We start from the raw sequence: 12,373 nt of genomic DNA, 5'->3' as shown, positions 1-12,373 counted from the left end.
AAGTGAAATTAATAACTTAACTCTGCTGTTTTGGCATCTTGAGAACATATACATATGTAATCAGGATGCAGATAGGGGAGTTTGGATCCCTGCCCCTAAATGCATCTGCACAATCACATCCTTATTCTCCTACTTACTTTTGGATGCCCATAACTCCTATTAAAAGTAGATCAAAATGTTTTCATCTCGGGCCCCACCAAGAGTGGTGGCTTTCATCTGGAAGGTGGTCAAAAGAAAAATCAACACTTGTGATCGCCTCATGAGACAGAAAGTTCACATTGTTAGGAGATGCATCCTTTGCCTAACAGGCGAGAGAGACTATTGAGAACCTCTTCGTCCACTGCACCATCTCTTTTCAAATATGGGGAGGAATTCTCTCTTTGTTTGATATGGCTTTGTCTTTCCAAACCTCCTTAAAGGCAATATTTTCGGATGGGATAAGGGGCTATTTGGAGATAATGGAAAAACAATTATGGCAACGTGTTCCATTTGCAGTTTTGTGCCACATTTGGGTGAAATGAAACAATCGCAACTTCAATAATAAATCTTTTGGCAAGATCATATTGTCAAGCAGGACTTAAGTCATATGGACAAATGAGAAGACATCCATTGGGGCTTTTCCTTCTAGTGTTGCTTTCAAGAGTTGGAAAGCGATCATTTGGGAGAAAAAAACTGAAGTTAAATTATCTCTAAGACGGTGTCTGCTCCCTCATCAGATAAGTTAATTTTGATGGCCGCTCTAAAGGAGATCATGCCCCTGCATGGCTGCATGCATTGGGGGTATCTTTAGGGATTGGAATGTGAAGTTTTCTTAGGTGCTCTTCACATTTTCAGAGATTGTTTTGGAGGTCAATGTATGTTTGAAGGGGATTCAGAAGTAGTCATTGCGAGGGCCAAAGGGGCAATTTTATAGATTTTTGATATGTGCAACCAAATCAATCCACATCTACATCGTCGTTGAGGTCAGCCAATTCAGAAGTTGACAGTTTGGTAAGACAAGGAGTTGACTGGAGTGAGCTTATCATTAGTGTTGTCTTTCGTAGCATGTAGATAATTCTGTGTACTTCGGTTCATTGTTTTTTTTTCCTTTTTCCTGTTTTCGAGATAGCTCATCTTCATATACTTGGTTTTATTTGCGATACAATTACCTTATTAGAAAAAAAACGATGCTACAAGTTAGTATACAACGAATGGGATGGACCTCCAAGGCTGTTAAGAGAAAAAAATGGACCATGACTGAATCTGAATCCAACATAGGTAGGAGATGGAGCTGAAATTCCAAATCAATCGGAGATTCAACATCACTTGTGTCCAGATGAAAAGAAGAAACATGAACTGCTAAACTATGCAATGGATGATGAAGTAGAACAACCGACAGTGCTTGAATTACATGCCAGCAGTGATCATTCTGATGTGGAAAACGAATACTCGGATAGTTTCAACGAGTCCAAAATCTAATGGAATCTGAACTCTGAAGAGTGTGGATGAAGGACTTGACAATGAACATGAGTTGGCAAGGGGCATTTCGTGGAAATTTCATGGCTTGAAACTTTCAAGTGCAAACTTATGTTGTTCCAAGTCACAAGTTGTACTCTTTTTGTGCTACTGGAGGGGATGCCCTCAAGATTTAAAATTGCCAGTGTGGCAACACAAACTCGACCAACTAGGAGGGGATGATGCAGGAGTATCATTTAAGGGTTCTAGAAGGCTTTTTTGGTCTGCAATTTTGGGGTTTGATTTTTTTTATTTTTTTTGGTAGGAAATGTTAATGATTTTCAACTGATATTTTAGAGCAGTTTTTAGCTAGGCCTATTAGAAAAATGTGAATAATGTTAATTCTTTCTAGTTTGACCTTCAATTGTTATTAGGTTGTTTGGACTAAAAATTTAGTGGATGATATCTATGATGTTTAGGGATTGTTAGTGATTATCAATTGAACGTGTCCAGATCTGTTCTGTGAGTACAAGGAGAGGAGTTGGTGAGTGAAAATTCATCTTCTGTTTCTCATGGGAAAAAGGATGGAGCCTATTATTCAAGTGTACAATCTGCACAAAATGATTGATAAGAATGAACAAAAAAGTTTTATGAAATTATAAGTGTATCTTGATCTTTATTACTGAATAAAAAAGAAAAAAAATGAAGTTGAAATATTTCTCCATGTCCCCATTTGTGTTATTAACAGTAGGCTCTTCTCTATTTTATCAAACAAAAGGGAAATGAATGACTTCAAGATCTCATCTTGCTCTCTTTCTTTGTGTAACTTCGTGGTAGAAAAGCTTCAAATCCACTGATCACCTAGGATGGTTAGATTACATCTGTTCTTATTACAAGGTAGAGATGGGTGAGTTATCTTACTGCAAACATGTTTTAGCCTGTTATTTGAGCGTACCATCTTGCAAAGCGATTGATGAGAATAATTCTGAGGGATGTTTTTTCCCTCGAGACGTTATTTCTTGACAGAACTTTGGGGCATTTAAAGTGTAAGTGTATTTTGAAGGTCCTTGTCGCATCCTTGAAGACATCAATATGGAAACCATCTTATGAGAAGAATTCTGCTTTCAGATTGCATCAAATAGAAACAAGGTTTTAAATGTCGTTTTCGGTCATCACCGGAAACTTCGGTCGAAATCATCTAAAATTTTGACAAAACTTTCATATTTTTTTTTCGAAATGTATAAAATTTAGGCCATTTTGGTAGAAATTTTGTAAATAAGGGTGAAAAACAAAATTTCAAAGCCAAAATTTAAAACTATGCATAGAAAGACTTTACTATGGACTTCCCTCACTTCCATTTCTGGGCTCTCCTGCTAGTTACTTGTTTGTTAACTTATTTGGGTATGAACTTCCCTCACTTTAATTACCGGTCTTCCCTGCTACTTGCATGTCAGCTTATTGGGTTTAGATGTAATCTGCCTTGAATTTTATGTTTTGCTTGAAAATTTAACAACTCATAATTAGGATTTGAATTTGGAAACTTGTAGCAGCTTATCTTAAGATTTGTTGGTTTACGCTGTAGATTGGCCGTGACCCAAAAATCTTCTCCATAAGATGATCCTAAAATTTCAAATTTATGGACGTTACAATAAAATCTATGGAATAGGGGTTCTGTCCTTTTTATTGGGAGATCATTTATAATAAGCAGGGCGGATAATAAATGCTAAATGTGCAAATAGAAGAGACACTTGCCCTCTAGTTAAGGACTTAAAAAATTTGATGTTTCATGTACATTTATTGGTTGGAAGTTCTATATCTCGAGTGCATTCAAATTGCTGACGAGCTATGTCTAGAGATCTGTTGATTTTTATGGGATAGAGTCATTTGGGCCAAATTATGCCTTGACAGACATGGGCCTCAATGCCTCATCCTCTAAGGATCAGAAGCGAGCAGCTTCAGTCCTCCATACCCAATCCCTGCCCCCATTTCAACAGGCTTCAATCCAGGGTGGTTGGCCAGGAATACCCTGATCGTCTCAAAGGCTTACTGGCATAGCTCGTCCCACTCCTTGGAAAGGTTGCTTGTGCTCGATGATTTCCTCATTTAACTCAGGCATATCCTCGTAAGACATCCTTAGCAGGAGAATGAAATCCTTCCGGAGTTCTCTAATATGAGCTTCACATGATTTCAATTTCTTCCATCATGGATTGGTTTTATTTGACTCATTGAGGTCAATTTTTAGTGCTCGTCTTTAATTGGAGGCTTTCCCCATCATATGCACTTTTAAGCCTCACTGAAGCCTTTAAAGTTAAACACCTACATTTTGAGGCACTTTAACGATTGCCCCTTGAGGTTGGGGTGCACACCTCAGACACCTTATGCCTTTGAAAACACTGATACACATAGACCATTCTCGTGTGCACCTATTAGTGGGGTCTTGGAGCTCATTGAGAACTTTTTTAGGTCCCATTTGTTCAGCATCTATCATTTGCATCTAATTCATGGATCATTTCTTGCATTACCCCATTCCCCCCAATCCGGGCTGGCGGCGGTGGGCCGGTGGCGTTCGTATGGGGCATTTCTTTACATGCGTGAGTGACACTAGTATCCCCCCTTTTCTCATATTATCATGCTTGTTCTTATTATTTTTATTTGAGTGGGTAAAATGCTTGTCATTGTCTTACTTGGATGATCCTAGGGGAAAAGAAAGCCACCTAAGTTTTCCACCTCATGAAGCATGACTATGTATGTCTCCCAAAACAATAAAAAAAAAAAAAAAACAGGACTCCTAAGTTCATCACATGAATAACAACATTATGTGATGTTTATTAACGACTATTAAATGAAGTGAAGAGAAACATGCCTAGTATAAAATTACTACAAAAATTACATCCATCACTAGCAAATTCAACAAAAGGAATTGATGCAATAATGAACAATAAAGGTCTATAGCAACCCCTTCCACACACTACAAGAAACCAAAAACACTCAGAAGGACAGAGGAAATCAGATCTTCCATAAGCCCTCAAAAGCACATGTCCAAGACGCAACAACAACATAAGGCAGCACAACTGCATGGAAAGAAGAGAAAAAACGTAATAAGTAGAGAATCAATCAGGGATGTAAGATGAACAGCTAGAGATGAGAGATTTTCACCGATGATCCGGTGTATAATATCATATACACCAGATCATCTCTTATGAACAAAAAAAAAAAGAGTAAATGGAGAGAAAAAGACTGAAATTCTAGAGAACATACCATCCTTTCCAGAACCCCCTACTCCTAGTTTCGATTGGAGGAGGTTTCTGGGGATACCCTGAACCATCTTTCGTCGGATAACCGGCAGGGGGAGGAGCAACAAAAGCAGCTGGAGGGTATCCCTCTGCTGCTGGCGGGGGATAGGCTTGAGTTGGGTAGCCTTGAGCCGGTGGAGGGTACACCTTGGGTGGTGGAGGATAGACTGTTCAATCAAAGCACCATGAGAATCAAATGATAGTCATAAAGTGTTAAAATTCGTCGAGTTGACTCACCACCATCTCTTCAGGCATGAAAAAGCAAAAATATCCATAAGAAGTTCCTCTTATGTACTATAAATGATCCCAAGTAGTACTAATTATTTCATTAGAATATAGCAAACATAAACACACCAAACATCTACTCGTTAATAGAAAAATTCAGTGATTCAAAATACGGATGCAGGACAGGACAAAACGGGACCAAAGCAAATCCTAGTCGACTTGGTGCAGCACGATCAAGCATTCGGTTGACCATGGTTGAGTACTCAGTTGACACGGCTGAATACTTGGTTGACCCAATCTTAACTTCTTAACACACGACAATAAAAGGGAGTTTCGATTGATAAATGTGCATGTAGGCTGGTGTAGACGGTACCGCCCTACATATTTGATCCAACTGCAGCACGCTTTTTAACATGCTGCTGCTGGATAAATATCAAAGGGGGTACTTCTGTTACACCAATCTACATGGGCATTCACCATATAATTTCTCCTCAATAAGAACGTTACTATGATAAGGGAGTCGACTCTTGTCGAGAGTTTTGAAACTAAGGAAAAAAGTAATTTTTATTACTTGTCACCCACTTTCAGTTGGGTAAGAGATTTTAAACTATAGCTATTCCAGCACACAAATCAAACCAAACAAACCATGACAAGAACAAGAAGATCACAGATAAAAAGCCAACAAGAAAATCAGACTAAAAGGATGAGAGACTAGGAAATGATCTCAGAGAAGGAAAATTACTTGCAGCAGCAGGTGTAGCTTGGTGTTGATCGTAGTAACTCATGCTGTTTAGGAGAAAAGGAAATAGTGGGGTGTGTTTTTCTTGAAAGAGGGAGAAGAGAAGAGAAGAGAGAAAAGGGAGAAGGTGGAGTGGTTGAACGTTAGATGTTTTTTGAGGTGGGAGGGTTTGGTTCCTTATTATATGAGAGTTTTGGTGTCGGTTTCAACGCGTAAGGGAAGTGTCCAAGGACATACGAAAGAGGAGGTGGTGGGAAAGATGAAACAACAAGGGAAGATTATTTTTGCCTATGTAGGGAGGCGGTCCTTGTCTCATGTTGTGTTTTGACACGCTATTAGAATGTTCTCTTTATTGAAGACTGCAATGTAAGTAATGGTTTTGCAAAAGTTGAAACCTGCCAACCAAAACATAAACAAAACTACCGTCTATATGGAACAAATTTAATAAGAGGAATGCTAAACTCAAAGGCGGCCTTGCATAAATAAGATGAAAGGGCCCCCATTAGTCCATTTATAATAGCACCAAAAACTGAAAAGGTCAAGGACATTAAATGCAATTTGGGGACTTTCAACTAATGGGGGCGCCCTTTCATCTTATTTATGCAAGGGCGTTGCTGAGTTTAGCACTCTTCATTTAATAATACCCTACCATTAAAAAGGGAAAAGTATATAGCTGCTAATATTAGGGGTGCAACTCAGGTCGGGCTCAACCAACCGTGGCAAAAACAAACCTGAAGTGATTTTGGATGAGGTTAGGGTTCAGGTCTCGAGCAATCCGACCTGGCAGAAGCCAACTTTCTTTCTTTTTTTTCTTTTTTTTATCGGTTTTTGCTTACTTTTAATTTTTAATTAATAAAATACTATATATCTTAGGGATTTGCTAGGCAATTTCACGGAAAGCCATTTCACGTCTATTTTTGCATGAGAGAACAGCCACCTCCGATAAATTAAATGGATAAGACAAAATCTGTTGAAAAGTGAGCCTGTGTGGCTGTTCTCTTATTACGTGTCCAGATGGGTCCCACTTAGACCGGAATAAATTAGTTTGGTTATTATATTAGTTGTTTAATATGGGCTAGAGACTAAGTGAGATCTGACATTTAGTAGTTATGATGGATTTGGATAATCTTGATCAATCAATTTCTATATTTATCTCGATCTCTTTATTTGTTAATCTATTTGAGTGTTCTATGTAAACACCCATTAAGTTTGATAGTAGAGGAATCAAGAAGAGTTTTATCTTAGAAATTGTGTTTTGAGCAAAAAGGAGGACCGACCCTTCCATCGAAGTGGATTAAGAGGTTGATTTTCCCTCTAAGAAGATCAATCCGTTGCGAACAGATTTGGGTTTGTGACAATTGGATGACAAGCAGTCACCACGTCTTGTGTTCGAGTCAAGGAAGGGGCGACCTGTGGAGAAAATCACTAGAAAAGGCCTACGTAGTAAAAAAGGCATAGTGAAAGCCATCAGAGTGAAGTTGCCACAGAGTTGACTGCCACGAAAGAGGGGACCTATGGAGAGGGTTATCTAGAAGAAAAGCCAGAGTAAAAGCTGTCACAGAGCGAGCCACCGAGGACGGCGGATGTGAAAGCGTGGTGGGATTTTACGGTCCTATGTGGGGACCTGCCTAAGTATGAGACTAGGTGGGACCTAGCCTGGTATGAGACATATTTAATTAAAGGGCTTATCCTAACATGTTCCATGAGCTCTTGAGCTTTTGGTGTATTTGGATAGGTACCTAACATCTTTTGTTGAAAACCCGTAAAATGCCTTTATGTGAAATTCCCTAATAAATCCCTATTTGGAAATTGCCATTATATTTTCTTACCTAGTCCACTGTTGGATTAAACAAATAGTAGAAAGATAAAGAAATTTGCATGGCAAACAATTAAAAAAACAGAGAGAGAAAAGAAACGAACCTGTTAACTATCAACAAATATATTCTTAACTTAGTTTTAGAAGCTTAATCATCTTTCATAACATTTGCTTAAAAAGCTTATACAGAAAACTCATATGGGTAAATAAACCTTTACTGAGGGAAACAAACACAGATTGGATTCAAACACTCTCATCCAAATTAGATCTTTGGCCTAATAATGGCGCCTTTGATGATAAGCCCACTTTTCCATTGCCCGCTGTTGTATTCTAACAGAGAGAACTCGATTTCTCCCTGCTTTTCTCCGGGAGCCGAAAAGTTCCCTACTAGAAGCTCTATCCATTGTCCTCTGGGCTTCTCTTTCAGTACCTCTTTGCGTTCTTGTGATTTCCCATCTGGGCATACAAGTCGCAGTGTCACCGGAATTTTCCACCCATAAGCCTGCTCTTTTAGCATCACTACAAATGCAACTTCATACATAGTTCCTGGCGAAAGGTTGGTTGTCTTGAATTTTCCGATCACCTCGAGCCAACACACATTTAGTAGGTTGGCCACCTCAATATTCTCATTGCTGCAAATATAAATTTAGGAAGGAAGGAAAGCCATATTTCATAGCAACACATGAGGAATAAATGTGTAAGAAATTACCATAAAAACCCCAAAAGGGGGATTAATTCAGTGTAATCTCTTACACGAGAATCAAGGTGTAAGCTATTTTTTTTTTGTTTGGTAGGTGTAAGCTATACGGAAATCTGATGTGTTAACAACCAATCCGATCATGCACAAAGTAATAGAAAGAAATAAACCACATGATGCAGACTCTGAGCCGAAAAAAAATGTCTACATTCACAGGCGAGATTACGATCTTCACTATGGCCCGGTTTGGATTGCATGAACTTTGTGAAAATTTTTGGAAAAGAACTTTTCCAAAATTTCTTGCTTTTCCATTGTTTGATTACACTAGGAAAATGTAACTTTAACCGGAAGCAATTTCTTGCTTTTCCATTGTTTGATTACACATGAAAAAAGTTACTTTAACAACCACAATTCAAGTTTTACACAATGAATCCTTCAATCTACAATGACAACCCTCTAAATAAGTCATAGACATTTCATTTCCCCCTATAAATTATAAAATCTCCCTAGGGGATTAACTTGAAACCCGTATACCACAACCCTTTCCTTTCTCTTAGTCAAGACACCACACTACACTAGCAGAGGGGAAAAAATCAAATTTCTTATCACATGAGACACCTAAGGGAAATGCTCTTTTTTTTCTCACCTCTCATCACTCACATTCCAACCACCTGGCTATTGGTTTTTCACTCTAAAAGCATTAAACCTAGATTTAGTATATCTATGAGAGCTACTCTAAGTGCTCTCTCTCTCTCTCTCTCTCTCTCTCTCTCTCTCTCTCTCTCTCCTAGACAAACTTGGATACCTCCCCCCCCAGTCTTCGTGACGAGGAGATTCCCACTAAACCAAGGTTTTTAAGTTTACTTACACTGAGAGATTGTATATGTAATTACAGTTTATATGATTAATTTTGTGTAAAAGATATTTACCTTGCTGGGTCTTTCAAGGAAAACCAACACCAGTATCGCCAGTCTTCACTCCAAGTGATTGACAGGTTCCTTGCAGACAAAATGAAGCTTTTGGTGCCCGAGTTTTCTTCTGCCCCACATTTCTACACCATCGAAAAAAAAAAGCAATTTCTATAATTTCTCAATAAAAATCCTTATTCTTCATTGGACGTTAGAGCATCTCATCATCATTCTATCACTAATCACCTATTAATGTTTAATCCGGACAGTGAGTGAATTAAGGTTGTGATTGAATGTATCATAGACATTCTTCTGTGCTATACACAAGCAAAATATAATGTGTTGCATGAAAATTATACCTCATAAACAGATTCTTATGCATTTTTCCACGATAATGTCTTATAAAAGCAATTTATTCTCTCTTGCAATATATTTTGGGAAAGTTCTGCGAGAATTATGTTATCTTGGAGTTGAATGGCACCATTAATATTACACTCCACGTCCTTGCGGCGTATGATTAAGAGACCAAAGTGCCCTCTTCTTCTTTAATTTTTTCTGTTTTTCATCTCCACAACTACCGTCGACGACCATCGCAAGAACTCGGAAGAGGAGGAATCAGGAAGAACAGGAGGAAGAAGAAGAGAGGGAGAGGAAGAAAAGATGGGAAGAAGGAAGGGAAAAGAAAAAATAGACGCCGGAAAAAATGGAAGATGCCGGAAAAAATGAAGAAAAAAGAGGAAAAAGGAAAAGTTGGGGTTGTGTCAGTGAAATTTGGAGTAGGCTCAGTTAGATTCGGGGTCAACTCGGTAAAATATTATGGGAAAAAGCCAATAAAATAACATAAGCAACGGAACTGTCCGTCGCCATTTACAAAATATAAGGCGAAGGGTTGTTAACCGTTGCTAAAACCCTTTAGCGGCGCCCTTTTTTTTCCTGGGACCGAAGTATTTCCATTGCCTAAGACATTTAGCGACAGTTTTCTATTGGTGAGGAATTTAGTCATGTCTTGTAGCTATACATACATAAAGTTATGAACTTGCCTCTTCCTCGGGGTCACTCTGAAAAACAGAGGAGATGGAGAATTTGCTAGACGTATCAGTCTCCTTAATGGTAGTTCCATCACTTCGGTTGTGCTCCTTCATCTCTGTAACAGCTTTTTCATCAACTTCTTTTTTCTTCTTTTTCACTTCTACTTCCTGTTTCTCGAATTTGCTAGACGTATCAGTCTCCTTAATGGTAGTTCCATCACTTCGGTTGTGCTCCTTCATCTCTGTAACAGCTTTTTCATCAACGTCTTTTTTCTTCTTTCTCACTTCTACTTCCTGTTTCTCAACAGCTTTTTCTTTTGACAATTCTGTTCCCATTTCTTCTCTCTTCGTCTACCACTTTTCTACACCCCAATCATCTAATTTATGGTGAGTTGTTAAGTGAAAATTATCAGCCAAGGAGTAGTGGCATTATTGAAACATAGGAGTGCATATATCATTTCCCCAACATCTCTACTTGTCCTTTTTAACCCATTATTCCTTTAAAAAGCAGATTCTCCTCGAGCTCTACCATCATGCACTCCAAAAGCATCTGGTTCATTTTTTCAGTTCTTCACTAGAAAGGAAAAGCATCTGGTTCAATTCTTCTTCACTATAAAAGATACTTCTTTCCGGTAAAATAAAAGGTGGATTCTATAGAATATTATATCAATATCTTCTTTACTTCACTTTCATTCACTACCAAAGCACCAATACCAAATTACCGATACGTTTGTAATTTCATGAAAATCTGCACTACTTTTTGTCATAAAAAGTACATCCTCTAAGGTCATGTTGGCAACTATGAAAGATTATTCTATGAAATAATAGTGCGCCCAATTGTGAAAGAGGAGTTTAGAAAGTAGGAAAACAAAACATCAGAAAGCAATATGGTAATTAGGGCTGCAACTCGAGCCGGGTTTTACCCGACCCGCATCAACCCGACCCGAAAATAGCATGGGTTGGGTTCAGGTTTCATGCGTTTCGGGTCGAGCCGGGTTGAGCATTCAAAAGCCCGCATGAATCTCGGGTCGAGCCGGGTTTGAAGGGGCCCGACCCGACCCAACCCGAGTTACATAAGTTATAGTATGTACATTTTTTTTTCTATTGTTAGTTAAAAGTTAAAAGTGAAAACCCACGCACCCACTGTTATTGCGTGTGAGAGTAATTTTTGCTTGTATGAGTTGAGTTGATTCAAGTGTTTGATTCAGCATTGGTTGATTGTAATTACTACATTGTTTGATTACATCATTGTTTGATTCAAGTGTAATGTGAGTGTAATTACATCATTGTTTGATTCAAGTGTAATGTGAGTGTAATTTCTGCTTCTATGAGTTGAGTTGCCTTGCCAAACAAGAATTTTCCTTAAAAAATTGCGTCAACGTGAAAAAACCCGAACCGACCCGAGATTTATCATGGGTAGGGCCGGGTTTGGGAATCGTGGGTTTTCCGAAAAAAAAACCCGACCCGACCCGACCCGAGTTGCAGCCCTAATGGTAATTGGCGTGTAGTACATTTTCAACTCGAGAATCAGTAAATAATTAGCAGAACACTGCTAAAATATTAGAAATATGACTAGTTTCAAAAGTATGTTTCAATAGTATTTACAAGCCTGACTCGCAGCAGTTAAAAACATTGCTCTACAATGGCTAAGTATCATTCTCACAGAACACATGAAATCCAATGCCATCGATAGGAATATTAATTGAAAAATGAGAACAAGGGTTTTGAAAGAAGAACCAATTCGAAATCAAATAACCGTTAACTCATAATCCATTTTAAATATTGGTTCTAAGGGTAATACAAGGAAAACAACTAGAAGAAAACACTACGTATAATTACTTACAAATAATTCTTTCTCGATGCCTGCCCAAATTCCAAATAATCCTTCAAAGAGGTTACTTATTATTAAAGTATACTTAGAGTGGTCCAACATTAATTTTGAATACAAGGGAGTGCACCCACGACACTCAAATTGGCTTAAAAATAAGCCCGGACAGTACCCCTTGTTCGGTCAACCGACCTCCTAATTCAGTTGGCCGAGCAACAATTTTTCAGAAACAGAACTTGTCCTTCGGTCGACCGACCGGGCGATTATGGGTTTTCTTTAATTCGCAGTATTTTCTCACTTCGAAGGTCATAGCTCCGCCATCTCTGGTCGGAATCGGGCGGGCTTGGTCCCATTGGAAAGCTTATGACGAGGGGATCCCAACGAGACCAACTAGATCAAAAGGAA

General features: G+C 38.6%; 2 protein-coding genes across 2 annotated transcripts; both read right to left on the bottom strand.

Annotated features, from left to right (window-relative positions):
- Positions 1-4,282: 4,282 nt before the first annotated feature.
- On the bottom strand, positions 4,283-5,881 carry LOC143854409 (uncharacterized). The gene is made up of 3 exons (XM_077364378.1): positions 5,695-5,881; positions 4,693-4,894; positions 4,283-4,505 (listed from the first exon to the last, which is right to left on the bottom strand). Exons 1-3 carry the CDS (start codon positions 5,735-5,737, stop codon positions 4,460-4,462), a joined length of 291 nt encoding a protein of 96 aa, XP_077220493.1. The 5' UTR covers positions 5,738-5,881; the 3' UTR covers positions 4,283-4,459.
- A 1,721-nt stretch (positions 5,882-7,602) lies between these two features.
- Positions 7,603-10,527, bottom strand: LOC143854408 (uncharacterized protein PHLOEM PROTEIN 2-LIKE A4-like). The gene is made up of 3 exons (XM_077364376.1): positions 10,153-10,527; positions 9,134-9,255; positions 7,603-8,139 (listed from the first exon to the last, which is right to left on the bottom strand). The coding sequence occupies exons 1-3, from the start codon at positions 10,474-10,476 to the stop codon at positions 7,770-7,772; spliced, it is 816 nt and encodes a 271-aa protein (XP_077220491.1). The 5' UTR covers positions 10,477-10,527; the 3' UTR covers positions 7,603-7,769.
- Positions 10,528-12,373: the final 1,846 nt, after the last annotated feature.

This window comes from Tasmannia lanceolata, unplaced genomic scaffold (genome assembly GCF_043159265.1).
Source record: "Tasmannia lanceolata isolate RefF3 unplaced genomic scaffold, GAP_Taslan_0.1 ptg000020l, whole genome shotgun sequence".
Classification (NCBI taxonomy): Eukaryota; Viridiplantae; Streptophyta; class Magnoliopsida; order Canellales; family Winteraceae; genus Tasmannia; species Tasmannia lanceolata.
The sequence above is the reverse complement of the archived record's forward strand: the minus strand, read 5'-3'. Positions and strand labels throughout refer to the sequence as shown.